Here is an 18,113-nt window from a genome sequence, read left to right on the forward strand (position 1 = left end):
TTGTAAGTAAATTTTTGTTGGAACACATACTCTGTTGTTTATGTATTGTCTATGTTTTCTTTTATTTTAAAATGGCAGAGCTGAGTAGCTATGACAGAGATTATATAGCTTATAAAGACTGAAATATTTATTATTTGGCCCTTTACTGAAAAAAATTTATTGATCTCTGCTATCATTTTCATCACTTTTTGACTTTTCCTTTTTTAAAATAATAAAAGCAAATATGTTAATATACTTAACATTTACCTTCCTTTTACAGAAAAGTAGTATACTGTAAACACTTCACTGCATCTTATTTTTTTCACTTAACAGTATATCCTGAAAATCACTCTGTGTCAGTATATCTCTAATTCCTAGACTAGTACTCCACTACATAAGTGAATCATTTTACGTTCAACCAATCCCCTATTGAGTGACTGTTAATTTTTTCCCTAGCCTTTTGTAACTATAAATAATGTTATAGTGAAAAGGCTTGTGAAGAAGTCATTTCACGTGTTTTTGCCATTGTACCTTTGGAATAGGTTCCTTGAAGTGGAATTGCTGGATTAGAGTTTAAATATAAATTATTTTATTATGCTGTATATTACCGTATTCTCCTCCATGGGGCCCATACTTTTTTTTTTTTTTTTACTGTGATAAAGAACACATAACATAAAATTTACCATCTTAATCATTTTTTACTATACAGTCAGTAGTGTTAAGTATATTCACATTGTTTCAAAACAGATTTCTAGAACTTTTTCATCTTGCAAAACTAAAATTCTATACCAATTGAAAAACAATGCCCCCTTCCCCCTCCCCCCTCCTGCCTCTAGTAACCACCATTCTTCTTTCTGTTTCCATGATTTTGACTGCTCTGGATATCTCATATAAATAGAATCATAAAGAGTATTTGTCCTTTTGTGACTGGCTTTATCACTCAGCCAGGTTCATTCATGTTGTAGCATGTGACGGGATTTCCTTTTTAAAGGCTGAATAATATTCCATTGTGTGTATATTCCACATTTTCTTTATCCATTCAACTGTAGATGGACATGTGGGCTGCTTCCACCTTTTGACTATTGTGAAGAATGCTGCTGTGGGCTTGAGTGTACAAATATATTTGTCTGAGTTCTTGCTTTCAATTTTTGAGGGTATATACCCAGAAATGGAATTGCTGAATCGTATGGGAATTGATGGTTTAATTTTTTTAGCAACTGCCATACTGTTTTTCATAGTGACTGCATCATTTTATATCCCCATGCACGGTGTACAAGAGTTCCAGTTTCTCCACATCCTTGTCAGCACTCATTATTTTCTTCTTTTTTTTTTTTTTTTTTTTTTTTTTGCGGTACGCGGGCCTCTCACTGCTGCGGCCTCTCCCGCTGCGGGGCACAGGCTCCAGATGCGCAGGCTCAGCGGCCATGGCTCACGGGCCCAGCCGCTCCGCGGCACATGGGATTCTTCCAGACCGGGGCACGAACCCGTATCCCCTGCATCGGCAGGCGGACTCTCAACCACTGCGCTACCAGGGAGGCCCTATTTTCTTCTTTTAATAGTAGCCATCCTAGTGGGTATGAGGTGATTTTTTGCTGTTCTCTAGATTTTGAGCATTTTTTTCATGTGGTTTTTGGCTATTTGTGTATCTTCTTTGGAGGACTGTTTATTCAGGCCGTTTGCCCATTTTTTAATTGAATTATTTGATTTTTGTTTTGTTGAATTATTCTTTATCTATTCTGGGTATTAACCATGTATCAGATATATAGTTTGCAATTATTTCCCCCAATTTCATAGGTTGTCTTTTAGCATATAAAATTTTAAAAATTTTGACAGAGTCCAGTTTATCTATTTTCTTTGGTTTGCTGGGCTTTAGGTATCATACCTAAGAAATCATTGCTTAATCCAAGGTCAGTGAAGATTTATGCCTGTGATTTCTTTTAAGAGTTTTATAGTTTTAGGTTTTACATTTAGGTCTTTGATCCATTTTGAGTTAATTTTTGTGTATGATGTTAGGTAGGGGTACAAATTCGTTCTTTTGCATGTGGATATTTACTTGTCCCAGCCCCATTTGTTAAAACAAACTCTAGATCTTTTTAATCTATGCATCTCTTGTTTTTTACTTTTAATATAGAATATTGCAGTTATGCCCAGAAACAGTATAATGGATTTACATATACCTATCATACAAAAATTATAAAAATTCTGTCATTCTTACCTCATTTTATCTTCTACCCGCAAAACAATAACTCTTTTTCCCCTTAGAGTGCTTAAGGCAAATCTAAGACCTTTTATCACTTTGTACATTGGTAGTTTGTGTATCTCTTACAGAGAAAGACTATAAACATAACTACACTACTATTATTACACCCTACAAAATTACCAATTATTCCTTACCCAGTAGTTTTTAAATTTTATCTGATTGCTAGTTGCTGCCTCAGGTAGATACATATCTTGTTTCTTATAATGTGCAGTGTAAAGCTTTTTTATTTTACATGCCATTTGTCTTGGGTCATTTTGTCATTTATATGGGTCATTTTGTTCTTTAGGATCTCCATAATCATGATTTAGCTCATTGTATCTTCATGTTGTCATTTAACATGTACCTCGATCCCCCTTATTTTTGTAAACTTATAATTAAATCTAGAAGCTTGATTAGATTTAGAGGTGTTTTGTTTGTTTGTTTTAAGGCAAGAGACTTCATAGGTGTTACTGAGAAAATTTTGTTGCATCTGTCAGGAAGCACTTCATGTTTCATTGTTCTACCTTTTAGTGATGTTAACGTTGAGTTCAATTTGATCCTTCCATATTAAAGTTCTCCATCCACTTTTTACCTTATGGTTTTAGCAGCCATTGATGGTCATTGCCTAGATTCATTATTTAACCAGGGATTGGAAAATGATGATTTTCTAATTCTATAATTTCTTCTGAACTTATTAGCTGTGACTATTCTCTAAGGAAAAAGTTGCCTTCATCATCTCTTTGGTTTCCCAGAAATACTGTTCATATCAGAAAGGCGGGTTAAATGCTTGATTCTTTCTATTTATTTGACAGTTTTCAGAATAATGAGTTGTGCCTTAACAACCTCCAAAATTGACCTCCAAAATTCTTTTTTCTTTTTTGAGTGTCATTATGAACTCATGAGTATTTATTTTTTATAAATTTATTTTTATTTATTTATTTTTGGCTGTGTTGGGTCTTCATTGCTGTGCATGGGCTTTCTCTAGTTGAGGCGAGCGGGGGCTACTCTTCATTGCAGTGTGTGGGCTTCTCAGTGCGGTGGGCTCTCTTGTTGTGGAGCACAGGCTCTCTTGTTGTGGAGCACAGGCTCTAGGTGCATGAGCTTCAGTAGTTGTGGCACGGGGGCTCAGTAGTTGTGGCTTGTGGGCCCTAGAGCGCAGGCTCAGTAGTTGTGGCGCATGGGCTTAGTTGCTCCGTGGCATGTGGGATCTTCCTGGGCCAGGGCTTGAACCCGTGTCCCCTTCATTGGCAGGTGGATTCTTAACCACTGCACCACCAGGGAAGTCCGTTTATGTTTTTGATGTTTTTCACTCACTGCAGTCACCATTCTTGTATCTGCTCAAATTGTTTCATCTTTGGCAAATGAGAATTCTTTCACTTGTCTCTGAATTCCTTTTGGCTTTTTAGTAGTAGTACTGTTAACATTTTTGCTTTCTGATTTGACAAGATGCCCCAAGTTCATTGTGCATAATTTCCTGTGCCAGACCTGGAATGAGCCATTTCTTCAAGGAGCTCTTATTTCTTTTAGTGGCACATGATGTTTAGACTTCACAATCTGGAGGCAGGTGTTCTCATTGCTACTGGGTTATCATTGCTTTTAAGCCTTTTCAGGCCAATCCTCATGCCAAATTTTCTATCATAATTTGATTGTCTGATACTTGTTATGTAGTTGATTCCTAGGGGCATTTCTTGGGAACAATATTCTTTGAGTTCTGTGTGTTCATAACTGTTTCCTTTAGCCTTGAAGGTTACTTTGGCTGGATAGAACACACTTGGCTCACATTTCCCTGGATACTTAAATATGCAGTAAGCTGTTTGTGCCAATGTCTGTTCCCAGTCTGATTTTTTTCCCCTTATGTATAATTTGGACTTTCTGCACATACGTCCAGTGAAATTTTTTTCCCTTTAAAATTCAGTAGCTTTTCTAGACTGTGTTTTGGCATTGACCTTCTTCTGAGTTGTTTTCCCAGATATGTAGTATACCATTTCAACGTGCAGATTTAGTCCTTTTTTAATTTCCAGGAATTATTTTCTTGAATTATAGTGGCTAATATTTGTTCCATCTCATAGCTTTGGGTTTTTTTTTTTGGCAGCCTTTTATAATATGTATTTTATATTTACTTGTCTTTTATCACTTTTAATTTCTAAATTTCTTTTTAATTTTTTTCATTTTTCCCTTTATTTTTTCTCCCTTAAGTTTATGTTGTTTTCGCTCATGTCTCTTCTACTGGAATCTTCATTTCTTTTTCTTTAATTTCTGTTCCTTTTCTGAATTTGCTCAGATTTCTTTTTATGTCTTTCTGTTGCCTAGCTCTCTCATTTAAGAGCTTTTCTAATTATGATTTATGTTCTTTTTTTTTTTTTTTTTTTTTTTTTTCAGTACGCGGGCCTCTCACCACCGCGGCCTCTCCCGTTGCGGAGCACAGGCTCCGGACGCACAGGCTCAGTGGCCACGGCCCACGGGCCCAGCTGCTCCGCAGCACGTGGGATCTTCCCGGACCAGGGCACCAACCCGTGTCCCCTGCATCAGCAGGCGGACTCTCAACCGCTGTGCCACCAGGGAAGCCCCGATATATGTTCTTTTAAAGCTTCTTTTTCTTATTTTCCTTTAGTTTGTTCTGTAATATTAGGTCACAGTTTTATCTCCTTTAAGCCATATTTTTCTGCAGTACCTTCATTTTCTACAGATATGTTGTTCATGTTGTTATCCTTTTTTCTTACAATATCATTGTATTGGGTTTGATCAACAGACCTTTTCTGTGGCTCATGTTTATTTCCTATGCATTTTAAATACATTTTGTAACATTAAAATTATATTAGCTCTGGTGATGTTAAGCTCTAAGTTACAACCTATTAAACTGTAAGCTGTTGTGAATTAGGTACGATTTTTTTTTTCTTAGCAGTGTGTTGGACTAAGGATAGTAGTCTGGGTTAACTGCCATTGACACCATGCTTGTCCTGAGGTCTAGCAATCTCAGTTACTGTAAATTATATTTGTGTTATAATATAATGCTTCTTTAATGTCTGGCTATTTCACTGGGCATCTGTAATGGAAAGATAAGTACTTTTTTTTTTTTACATATACTAAACAGATTTTAGAACGGAATTTGTGGGTTTTTTCCCCTGTTTCTAGCAAAGCAACCTAATTAATGTATAGGATTAGTAGTGTTACTTGATGCTGGAATGTTTGTGTTAATTAGTTAGTCCTGATATGCTGCTGCGTTTCTTTTGTTTCAGGTTAAATGGAAACCACCCTTGGGAGCTGGATGCCTGCGTAGCCATTCTACCATATCAGTGAATTGCAATGAGTGGAGGAGGAGAGCAGCCAGATATCCTCAGTGTTGGAATCCTGGTCAAAGAAAGATGGAAAGTAGTGAGTATACATCAGGGAGAGAGAGGGGCGGGGTGGGGGGAGGGGCTGCATACATATGAGGGGGTAACTTTTGGTATCTTGATAAAACCATTTCATTAGGAAATAATACATATATTGCTTATATGCCTAAAGCAGTTATTTTTGGTTCTTTTCCTATGATTAGGTTCTGTTTATGCCCTAATTCTTATTCTTGCTTCTTATAGGAGTAAATTTTCCTAAACTCTGATAGGTACTATTTTTAAAAAAATTTATTTATTCATTTATTTTTGGCTGCGTTGGGTCTTTGTCACCGCAGGAGGGCTTTCTCTAGTTGCGGCGAGTGGGAGCTACTCTTCGTTGCGCTGCGCGGGCTTCTCATTGCAGTGGCTTGTCTTGTTGCAGAGCATGGGCTCTAGGTGCGCGTGCTTCAGTAGTTGTGGCACACAGGCTCAGTAGACGTGGCTCGCGGGCTCTAGAGTGCCGGCTCAGTAGTTGTGGCGCATGGGCTTAGTTGCTTCGCAGCATGTGGGATCTTGCCGGACCAGGGGTCAAACCCATGTCCCCTGCACTGGCAGGCGGATTCTTAACCACTGCACCACCAGGGAAGTCCTCTGATAGCTACTACTGAGTAAGGTAAATAAAAGTATACTTAGGGAAAGAACAGTTGAAAAAAAAATACAGTGCAGTGAACTGCCCTTTTTTATTTTTTAACATTTTATTAGGGAAAATTGTAAGTATACATTAAAATAGTGAGACTGTTATAAAGAACCTCGAGGTACTCATGCCCCAGCTTAAACAGTTATAGACTGATGGTCAATCTTGTTTCATCTCTTTAACCTCTCTCCCAGAATTTTTTTTTTTTTTTTTTTTTTTGTGGTATGAGGGCCTCTCACTGTTGTGGCCTCCCGTTGCGGAGCACAGGCTCCGGACGCACAGGCTCAGCGGCCATGGCTCACGGGCCCAGCCGCTCCGCGGCGTGTGGGATCTTCCCGGACCGGGGCACGAACCCATGTCCCCTGCATCGGCAGGCGGACTCTCAACCACTGTGCCACCAGGGAAGCCCTCCCAGAATATTTTGAAGCAAATATTTTACCTTAGCATTTCTCTTTACGCACTTCAGTATATATCTCTAAAATATATACTTCTTCTTAAAATATAATCATAATATCATTATCACATCTAGAAAAGCAATCATTTCTTAATATCATTAGGTATCCTTCCAACTTTCACATTTTCCTAATTGTTTTGTAAATTATTTTTAACAGTTGAATCAACCAAATCCAAGTAAAGTCTGGATATTGCAGTTGGTTTACATCACTTAAGTTTTGTTTAACTTCTAGGTTCCTTTTTATCTCTCTTTTTTTCCTTACAGTTTATTTACTAACGAAACTAGGTTATTTGCCTGTAGAATTTTCCACAGTTTGGATTTTTTCTATTGCTTCCACGTGGTGTTAACATGTTTCTCTGTCTCATGTATTTTATGTAAACTGTTAGTTATTTAGAGAGGCTTGATGGATCTGACTTCAGGTTTGTTTATTGAATTAGGGGCATTTCTTTTTTCATAGAGGGTATTGTGAACTTTGGATGGGAGGCATATAATGTCTTATTGCCCATCATTTTTTGTGATGTTAGCACTATTGATTATCATTGTCTAGGTCTGTTAATTCATTAGGGATTGCAGACTGGTGATAGTCTATCATTCCTTCATTTATTAGTTGAAGTACATCTATGAAGAGAAATTTCCCATCATTAACTGTCTGACTACCCTGAGATACGGTTTGACTAGGAATACAGGATAAATGCTTGATTCTTTTCTTAATTTACCAGTTTTCAAAATAATGAATTGGTTCCCTAGCATCTTCTAAAAGTGACCAATGAAATTTTTAAAAATATAATTAAGAATTCATGGATTTAAGCATATTTAATGTGTTTCAGTCCACATCAGTTATCATTCTTATTGATTCTAGTTATCATTCTTATTGATGCGCAAATTGTCTCATTTGACTAAGGGGACATTCTTCAGGTTGTCTCCTGAGTGCTTTTAACATGATCCTAATAGTCTTTTGATGGCTTCCTTGCCCTAGACTTGGAATCTGCCATCTTTCCTCCTATGAAAGAAGCTGTTTTTGTTTTGGATATATTTAAATATATTTTATGGCTACCCAGTCTTTGGTAACAAAGTTTTGTTCCATTAGCAGGTTTAGCAAAACTATTTAATAGTTTCCTTAGTCTATCAACAGATTGGAAAAAGAAGATTCTTCTTTTAGAAATAAAAATTTTGGGCTTCCCTGGTGGTGCAGTGGTTGAGAGTCCACCTGCCGATGCAGGGGACATGGGTTCGTGCCCCGGTCCAGAAAGATCCCACATGCCGCGGAGTGGCTAGGCCCGTGAGCCATGGCCGCTGAGCCTGCGCGTCCAGAGCCTGTGCTCCGCAACGGGAGAGGCCACAACAGTGAGACGCCCGCGTATTGCAAAAAAAAACAAAATAAAAATAAAAATTTTGTTTCTATGGTACAGTGTTTTACTGATTAGGCAAATCAGTAGGCTTTGAAAATTTATTTGAGTAAATATAAGAAAAGAACCTTTTCATCATCATGGACTGGTGCAGGGAGATTCCAGCAATTGGTAATCTTTAATGTAAGTCAGGCATGAGTGTTGCTTTGGTGGGAGCTTTGTGTTAAGTGCTATGGTAAAGGTTGGCTTTCTTCAGTAGACATATCAAAAGGTGACAAATGAAACTACGTCTGGCATAGTTGCTCTGTCCTGGTAATGAGAGCTAATAAATGTATGGAGCATGTCCCCCAAATTTGAGAGTCATAGTGGCATTTTTAGTAAAAAATCATAGGCTCATTGTTAAGGATGGTGTTTTGGTTATCTACTGTTATATAACAAACTGCATCAAAACTTAGAGGCTTAAAACAGTCATTTATTTTGCTCATAGTCTTGTGGATTAGGAATTTAAGAAGAATTTGCCTGGGTGGTTTGTCTCGTAGCCATGTGGCACTAGCAGGTTTGGGGATTGGAATGTCCACTTCCAGATGGCTTCTTTGGTGCCTTGGGGTCCTTAGTTCCCTTACCCCCAAACTGGTGGCCCATTTTCTAGGACCTCTCTACAGGGCTATGGCTTCTCAGGATGGACACACTTTTTACATGGTGGCTGGCTCTTGAGAGTGTTCGGTTGGTTAAAGTAGTCACAGGATCCACCCAGGTTTAAGAGGGTGGGGAAATGGACTGTGCCTCTTGATGGGGGAGTGGCGGGGTCACAGAAGAGCAAAAAGGATGGGCACTATTTTGTGGCCATCTTTATTTTTTTATTTTTTTGGCTGTACGTGGGCCTCTCACTGTTGTGGCCTCTCCCGTTGCGGAGCACAGGCTCCGGACGCGCAGGCTCAGCGGCCACGGCTCACGGGCCCAGCCGCTCCGGGCATGTGGGATCTTCCCGGACCAGGGCACGAACCCACGTCCCCTGCATCGGCAGGCGGAGTCTCAACCACTGCGCCACCAGGGAAGCCCTTGTGGCCATCTTTAGAAAATACAGTCTGCCACAATCTTACCTCTATTCTTTCCCTAGTCTGCATATCACCATCGTACTAAATTACCTCTGTCTCTTTGCCATATAAACATTGGTGATGTCTTAGGGTTTTGTTAAACTCAATAAAAAAAAAATTCATGCTCTATTATTGTTCAAATGATTTTATAGGAATAGACCAAGGAGCAAAATCATTTATTTCAGCTTAGAATTTTTGTTCTGTTGTTTGGTAAGGTTTTTTGTGAGGTAAAAACATGAAGCCACCTCGCATCAGAGTCCATAATTAGAAAGATGTCACTTTGGTACTGTTTATGACTTTTTAGAGTTACACAGTCTTTGTTTAATGGACAAAATATAAATAATCATAAGATTATTATGATTGGGCCCCAGTCAGGGCCCAAAAAAGAGAATTTATTTAACTGAAATTAAGTTCTGGAACTTTTTTTAGTCCCAAACTCATATCAGAGTTTCTCGTGGTATCTCTTCCTATCACCAAACCAGAATAAGGAAGGATTGTGGCTCATGTATACAAAGCAGTAAATAGTTATTTAGCAATAATTATATAGTTACCACTTTGCCAAATGCTATGGGGGAAATAAAAAATAGAAGGAGTGGCCCTCTCTTTGAAGATTAGTTTCATTGTAGGGGGATAGGGCATTGACAATGAACAGTTAAACAGTATGAGTTGAAACACTGTATAGTGTGTTAATACAGGTGATACCTGAGGTATTTATAGTAAAATGATTAATTAAATGATTAAGCACATAATTCCTATAGAAATTTGGAAGAGATAAAGGAATCAACCTAGATGCAGAAATCAGTACAGACCGTGTGGGGAAAGAAGTAGGAATTGAGGTGAGGCCTCTGGGGTGGTTAAGATTTAGGACCCTGTGCTTCCAGTGATGACTTCCTACATTATATCACATCCTAGCTGCTTGATAACGTGCTAAGGAGAAGACTGAATTTCAGGAATTGGAAGAAGGCTAATGTTATGCTGTATCTAGATTGAAGTATATCACCTCCCCCCTCCTACCCCAGTTTCTCACTGCTCTACAGTTCCAGTTGTCACTAGCTCTTCAGAACTTGCTTTTATTTTATTTTATTATTTTTTTCAACTTTTTATTTTACATTGGAGTGTAGTTAATTAACATAGAACTTGCTTTTAATACTCAAAGATCCCGATATTCCTCAGTTAAGCTAACACATTTATTGTCCACTTTTTGTGGACAAAACTGTGAGAAAAGATTTTGATGTTATTTCTAGGTATTTGTTCTTGGCATATGCCTAGTTAACAATATTGAGATCTTTTATCATAAAATAGGGACGGGCTTCCCTGGTGGCGCAGTGGTTGAGAGTCCGCCTGCCGATGCAGGGGTGCGGGTTCGTGCCCCGATCCAGGAGGATCCCGCATGCTGCGGAGCGGCTGGGCCCGTGAGCCATGGCCGCTGGGCCTGTGCGTCCGGAGCCTGTGCTCCGCAACGGGAGAGGCCATGACAGTGGGAGGCCCGCGTACCACCAAAAAAAATAAATAAATAAAATAAAATAAAATAAAATAGGGATAGGCAAATTATATATTATTTTCTAAATGTAAGAGATGAATTAGTTTCTAATTAGAATCTTCTAGTAATTTTGTGTGTGTGTGTTCTTATTTTATTTCCCATGCAGTTGAGGAAGATTGGGGGTGGGGGCTTTGGAGAAATTTACGATGCCTTGGACATGCTTACCAGGGAAAATGTTGCACTGAAGGTGGAATCAGCTCAACAACCAAAACAAGTTCTGAAAATGGAGGTTGCTGTATTGAAAAAACTACAAGGTAAGCTGCTTGTATGATATACCAAACAGTTTATAATTTATTGTTACCTTTGTGAACCTCAATTACATTCTCTATCAATTGAATATTCTGGTGTCAGCTTGGTTTAAACATGCTGAACGTTTTTCTCTTGGAAATTTTATCACTAGCAGTTGTAGAAATACTGATTGCTTAGAGTAATTGGACTTTGGGAATTCCTTTTCATGGTGAGCAAGGATGAGAGAGAGTGAATAACCTGAAACATTCTGCTTTAGAAAGTGTTTTCATGTCTGTTATGGTAAAACTTGCCTTTTTTAAAACAATAGCCAAACATGAACACCTCTGAGTTGTTTCTACTTATGTTTTTGGATGTTAAACATGCTTTAATCCCATTAAGGAAGCTGCCTTCAAGTCACACTGAAGGATGGATTAAAAATAATAGTATTTGTTATATGTTGATTTCATTAGCTTCAGTTTCATCGAATAACTCTTTCTGGCCCTGTCATCATTTTTGAGGTCCATTTTACGACTTGGATCCCTATTGTTTTACCACAAGCATAAATAACTTTTTTTCCGACTTCAGTCAACTGATTAAAACCCTGAACACATGGCTAGTTTGATTCATCTTTGTATTTTCAGTTTATGACATAATCTGGTATTACTGATATTTAACTGTTTTACCTGAATCAAAATTAAATAGGGGTGATTAGCACATTAAATGATCTTGTTAAGCTCTAGAAGGTTTGATATTGCTATGGGACATTCATTAGCATCTAAAGGAATTTAGTACTAACAGAGAGAGCAAAGGAAGTTGCTATAATTGGTAGAAATAACTGTAGTTGGTAGAAATAACAAGGCCAAAATGCTGTGTATACTCTGGTTTCTCTTCAGATTGAATAAATCTTTTGCCTTTTACTAAAAAAAAAATGCTTTGTAGCTTAGGACTCTCAAATTCACGGCTGTGTAGTCTCTAGGGTGAATGTGCTGTCTTTGTGAACCACTGATGTGATGATGTCTGGAATTCTAGTAAATTAGTTTCTGTTAAGTTAATGAAGTGTGTATTATGTATTCTGGCAACATCTATTCTTTTAATCATTGCTCTTTGCCTTAAGCTTTCTCATTGTCCGAGTTTCTCTACTAGTTGGCTCATTTCATTAGAGCGTGATGCTAATAAAATTATAGCTCTGTTTAATAGTTACTTTTAGCCTGAACTTAGCTTTCCTAAAACATGGGAAATCAGGAAGACAGTGGATAGATCAGCACCCATTGTCGCTACTAGAAAAAATGGATGACTGGAGAAGAAAGGATAGAGAAAAGGATGGTGTTCTCTTTTTCTCACCTTTTCTGCTTTTTCCCTATTTCTTTCGAGCTGTTTCCAGCTCAGTGACGTAGCGGCCACAAACAGGTGCAGCTGGAGCTACCTCTTCGTGGTTTGCACGGATCCCAAGAGATCTGTTTTACTTTCAGCTAAGTCCATAAAGGGTATGTCAACATCAGCTTGGCTTGGACGGTGCTGCTTCACCTGTCTTTCTCCTACTTGGTCCTGAGGAGATGCTTCCAGATGAGGCAGGATACAGCTTTGTAGCCCTTTCAGTAAGTTCTCCTCCTATTTTGGCCATGGTTTACTTAGCATTGTATGTGATAAAGCTTGAAGAACAGTTTAGTACCTTTTAATGGGTGAATTAGAGATCCTTGGATGTTGAGTCTCTCCTTTACTTCTTATTTTATCTTTCGTACTATTACCTAAAATGTTTTTCTTTCTTGCTTATAACCACGTGACATCCTATTCCTCAGGACCCTTCACTTTCCAAAATAAGTAGATTTTTAATCTTTTGGTCTGTATTTCAGTGGACAGCCCTTGACTTTCTTTTCTTGGCTTTCTGACTGTGCCTTCTGCATACTTATGCCTCACAATTTCTTTTTGTTGAAGGTGCTTTGGAATCTGTACCCTTTGAGAACATTTTTATGGGGCTGAGCTGCTTGCTTCTGCCTGCTTGTTGGCATAATGATTTTCTTACTCAGTGACCACAATAAAAAGGCTAAATGTGCAAGGAAAAGGTATATAACCAGAGGCTAGCCCTTTATAGGATTGGTTGGTTTAAAATTGATGTTCAATTTTTGATAACTGGTATAGGAGTTGTTTCTTTTGTTTCTTTGGGTTTTTTTTTTTTTTTTTTTTTTTGCGGTACGCGGGCCTCTCACTGTGTGGCCTCTCCCTTTGCGGAGCACAGGCTCCGGACGCGCAGGCTCAGCGGGCATGGCTCACGGGCCCAGCCGCTCCGCGGCATGTGGGATCTTCCCAGACTGGGGCACGAACCCGTGTCCCCTGCATCGGCAGGTGGACTCTCAACCACTGCGCCACCAGGGAAGCCCTGTTTCTTTGTTTTTTTTATGATGAGTTTAGCCTGAACCCTAAGTTTTGTTTCTTTTAAAAATCAATCCCCCTATTCAAAATTCTCATAATGTCTTTTCCTGGATTCCTTCAGTTCTGAGTTTTCTCCCAGTCTTTCCTGTACTTAACAATCCTAGATTTCCTCAGCTCGTGCATAACTCTCATAGTAGTATGTTCCTTTCTCACTGGCCCTAAAGTGCAAAGGCCTTAGCATTTTACCTCATCTTTCCTTCTGAATGACCTTCCCCACGCTACTATAGCAGATAACTCTCTTTTCAAAGCTCTCTGAAATATTCTGGATATATATCCTACAATTCTCTATTGAATCAAACTAAACTCCTGAATTATACTTGGGTTTTACAATTGAGTCTGAATGTTTTAGTCACTGCTCAACTAGACCACTTGTCTATAGGCCTCTTAGGTAGTACTTCTTTTTTTTTTTTTAAATTTTTTAATTAGTTTCTGCTTTATAACAAAGTGAATCAGTCATACATATACATCTGTTCCCACATCCCTTCCCTCATGCATCTCCCTCCCTCCCTCCCTCCCCATCCCACCCCTCCAGGCGGTCACAAAGCACCGAGCTGATCTCCCTGTGCTCTGTGGCTGCTTCCCACTATCTATCTACCTTACGTTTGGTAGTGTATATATGTCCATGCCTCTCTTTCGCTTTGTCACAGCTTACCCTTCCCCCTCCCCATATCCTCAAGTCCATTCTCAAGTAGGTCTGTGTCTTTATTCCCGTTTTGCTCCTAGGTCCTTAATGACTTTTTTTTTTTTTTTAAATTCCGTATATATGTGTTAGCATACGGTATTTGTCTTTCTCTTTCTGACTTACTTCACTCTGTATGACAGACTCTAGGTCTATCCACCTCATTACAAATAGCTCAGTTTCGTTTCTTTTTATGGCTGAGTAATATTCCATTGTATATATGTGCCACATCTTCTTTATCCATTCATCCGATGATGGACACTTAGGTTGTTTCCAGCTCCGGGCTATTGTGAATAGAGCTGCAATGAACATTTTGGTACATGTCTCTTTTGGAATTATGGTTTTCTCAGGGTATATGCCTAGTAGTGGGATTGCTGGGTCATATGGTAGTTCTATTTTTAGTTTTTTAAGGAACCTCCATACTGTTCTCCATAGTGGCTGTACCAATTCACATTCCCACCAGCAGTGCAAGAGTGTTCCCTTTTTTCCACACCCTCTCCAGCATTTATTGTTTCTAGATTTCTTGATGATGGCCATTCTGACTGGTGTGAGATGATATCTCATTGTAGTTTTGATTTGCATTTCTTTAATGATTAATGATGTTGAGCATTCTTTCATGTGTTTGTTGGCAGTCTGTATATCTTCTTTGGAGAAATGCCTATTTAAGTCTTCTGCCCATTTTTGGATTGGGTTGTTTGTTTTTTTGCTGTTGAGCTGCATGAGCTGCTTATAAATGTTGGAGATTAATCCTTTGTCAGTTGCTTCATTTGCAAATATTTTCTCCCATTCTGAGGGTTGTCTTTTGGTCTTCTTTATGGTTTCCTTTGCTGTGCAAAAGCTTTGAAGTTTCATTAGGTCCCATTTGTTTATCTTTGTTTTTATTTCCATTTCTCTAGGAGGTGGGTCCAAAAGGATCTTGCTGTGATTTATGTCATAGAGTGTTCTACCTATGTTTCCCTCTAAGAGTTTGATAGTTTCTGGCCTTACATTTAAGTCTTTAATCCATTTTGAGCTTATTTTTGTGTATGGTGTTAGGGAATGATCTAATCTCAAACTTTTACATGTCCCTGTCCAGTTTTCCCAGCACCACTTATTGAAGAGGCTGTCCTTTCTCCACTGTACATTCCTGCCTCCTTTATCAAAGATAAGTTGGCCATATGTGCGTGGGTTTATCTCTGGGCTTTCTATCCTGATCCACTGATCTATCTTTCTGTTTTTATGCCAGTACCACACTGTCTTGATTACTGTAGCTTTGTAGTATAGTCTGAAGTCAGGGAGCCTGATTCCTCCAGCTCCGTTTTTCGTTCTCAAGATCGCTTTGGCTATTCGGGGTCTTTTGTTTTTCCAAACAAATTTTGAAATTTTTTGTTCTAGTTCTGTGAAAAATGCCAGTGGTAGTTTGATAGGGATTGCATTGAATCTGTAGATTGCTTTGGGTAGTAGAGTCATTTTCACAATATTGATTCTTCCAATCCAGGAGCATGGTATATCTCTCCATCTGTTTGTATCATCTTTAATTTCTTTCATCAGTGTCTTATAATTTTCTGCATACAGGTCTTTGGTCTCCTTAGGTAGGTTTATTCCTAGATATTTTATTCTTTTTGTTGCAGTGGTAAATGGGAGTGTTTTCTTGATTTCATTTTCAGATTTTTCATCATTAGTGTACAGGAATGCCAGAGATTTCTGTACATTAATTTTGTATCCTGCTACTTTACCAAATTCATTGATTAGTTCTAGTAGTTTTTCGGTAGCATCTTTAGGATTCTCTATGTATAGTATCATGTCATCTGCAAACAGTGACAGCTTTACTTCTTCTTTTCCAATTTGGATTCCTTTTATTTCCTTTTCTTCTCTGATTGCTGTGGCTAAAACTTCCAAAACTATGTTGAATAAGAGTGGTGAGAGTGGGCAGCCTTGTCTTGTTCCTGATCTTAGTGGAAATGGTTTCAGTTTTTCACCATTGAGGACAATGTTGGCTGTGGGTTTGTCATATATGGCCTTTATGATGTTGAGGAAAGTTCCCTCTATGCCTACTTTCTGCAGGGTTTTTATCATAAATGGGTGTTGAATTTTGTCGAAAGCTTTCTCTGCATCTATTGAGATGATCATATGGTTTTTCTCCTTCAACTTGTTAATATGGTGTATCACATTGATTGATTTGCGTATATTGAAGAATCCTTGCATTCCTGGAATAAACCCCACTTGATCATGGTGTATGATCCTTTTAATGTGCTGTTGGATTCTGTTTGCTAGTATTTTGTTGAGGATTTTTGCATCTATGTTCATCAGTGATATTGGCCTGTAGTTTTCTTTCTTTGTGACATCCTTGCCTGGTTTTGGTATCAAGGTGATGGTGGCCTCGTAGAATGAGTTTGGGAGTGTTCCTTCCTCTGATATTGTTTGGAAGAGTTTGAGAAGGATGGGTGTTAGCTCTTCTCTAAATGTTTGATAGAATTCGCCTGTGAAGCCCTCTGGTCCTGGACTTTTGTTTGATGGAAGATTTTTAATCACAGTTTCAATTTCAGTGCTTGTGATTGGTCTATTCATATTTTCTATTTCTTCCTGAGTCAGTCTTGGCAGGTTGTGCATTTCTAAGAATTTGTCCATCTCTTCCAGGTTGTCCATTTTATGGGCATAGAGTTGCTTGTAGTAATCTCTCATGATCTTTTGTATTTCTGCAGTGTCAGTTGTTACTTCTCCTTTTTCATTTCTAATTCTATTGATTTGAGTCTTCTCCCTTCTTTTCTTGATGAGTCTGGCTAATGGTTTATCAATTTTGTTTATCTTCTCAAAGAACCAGCTTTTAGTTTTATTGATCTTTGCTATCGTTTCCTTCATTTCTTTTTCATTTATTTCTGATCTGATTTTTATGATTTCTTTCCTTCTGCTAACTTTGGGGTGTTTTTGTTCTTCTTTCTCTAATTGCTTTAGGTGCAAGGTTAGGTTGTTTATTCGAGATGTTTCCTGTTTCTTAAGGTGGGATTGTATTGCTATAAACTTCCCTCTTAGAACTGCTTTTGCTGCATCCCATAGGTTTTGGGTCGTCGTGTCTCCATTGTCATTTGTTTCTAGGTATTTTTTAATTTCCTCTTTGATTTCTTCAGTGATCACTTCGTTATTAAGTAGTGTATTGTTTAGCCTCCATGTGTTTGTATTTTTTACAGCTCTTTTCCTGTAATTGATATCTAGTCTCATAGCATTGTGGTCAGAAAAGACACTTGATACAATTTCAATTTTCTTAAATTTACCAAGGCTTGATTTGTGACCCAAGATATGATCTATCCTGGAGAATGTTCCATGAGCACTTGAGAAAAATGTGTATTCTGTTGTTTTTGGATGGAATGTCCTATAAATATCAATTAAGTCCATCTTGTTTAATGTATCATTTAAAGCTTGTGTTTCCTTATTTATTTTCATTTTGGAAGATCTGTCCATGGGTGAAAGTGGGGTGTTAAAGTCCCCTACTATGATTGTGTTACTGTCGATTTCTCCTTTTATGGCTGTTAGTATTTGCCTTATGTATTGAGGTGCTCCTATGTTGGGTGCATAAATATTTACAATTGTTATATCTTCTTCTTGGATCGATCCCTTGATCATTATGTAGTGTCCTTCTTTGTCTCTTCTAGTAGTCTTTATTTTAAAGTCTATTTTGTCTGATATGAGAATTGCTACTCCAGCTTTCTTTTGATTTCCATTTGCATGGAATATCTTTTTCCATCCCCTCACTTTCAGTCTGTATGTGTCTCTAGGTCTGAAGTGGGTCTCTTGTAGACAGCATATATATGGGTCTTGTTTTTGTATCCATTCAGCCAATCTGTGTCTTTTGGTGGGAGCATTTAGTCCATTTACATTTAAGGTAATTATCGATATGTATGTTCCTATTCCCATTTTCTTAATTGTTTTGGGTTCGTTATTGTAGGTCTTTTCCTTCTGTTGTGTTTCTTGCCTAGAGAAGTTCCTTTAGCATTTGTTGTAAAGCTGGTTTGGTGGTGCTGAACTCTCTCAGCTTTTGCTTGTCTGTAAAGGTTTTAATTTCTCCATCAAATCTGAATGAGATCCTTGCTGGGTAGAGTAATCTTGGTTGCAGGTTTTTCTCCTTCATCACTTTAATTATGTCCTGCC

The 18,113-nt window shown here is 38.2% G+C and overlaps 1 protein-coding gene across 4 annotated transcripts in view; it reads left to right on the plus strand.

The window, feature by feature from the left end:
- Positions 1-18,113, plus strand: part of TTBK2 (tau tubulin kinase 2) — a 155,277-nt gene that overhangs the window by 37,163 nt on the left and 100,001 nt on the right. Inside the window, exons 2-3 of one of the 4 annotated variants that reach the window (XM_081230184.1) lie at positions 5,455-5,590; positions 10,764-10,911. In XM_081230184.1, the coding sequence (XP_081086310.1) occupies positions 5,522-5,590; positions 10,764-10,911 (217 nt within the window). In that variant the 5' untranslated portion in view covers positions 5,455-5,521. Of the gene's footprint in view, positions 1-4,581; positions 5,591-10,763; positions 10,912-12,384; positions 12,481-18,113 lie in introns of those variants that run through there. The other 3 variants (XM_081230183.1, XM_081230186.1, XM_081230187.1) reach the window with 3 other exon arrangements.

The sequence above is a fragment of the Mesoplodon bidens genome, assembly GCF_964165515.1.
Source record: "Mesoplodon bidens genome assembly, chromosome: 3".
In the NCBI taxonomy this organism is placed as follows: Eukaryota; Metazoa; Chordata; class Mammalia; order Artiodactyla; family Ziphiidae; genus Mesoplodon; species Mesoplodon bidens.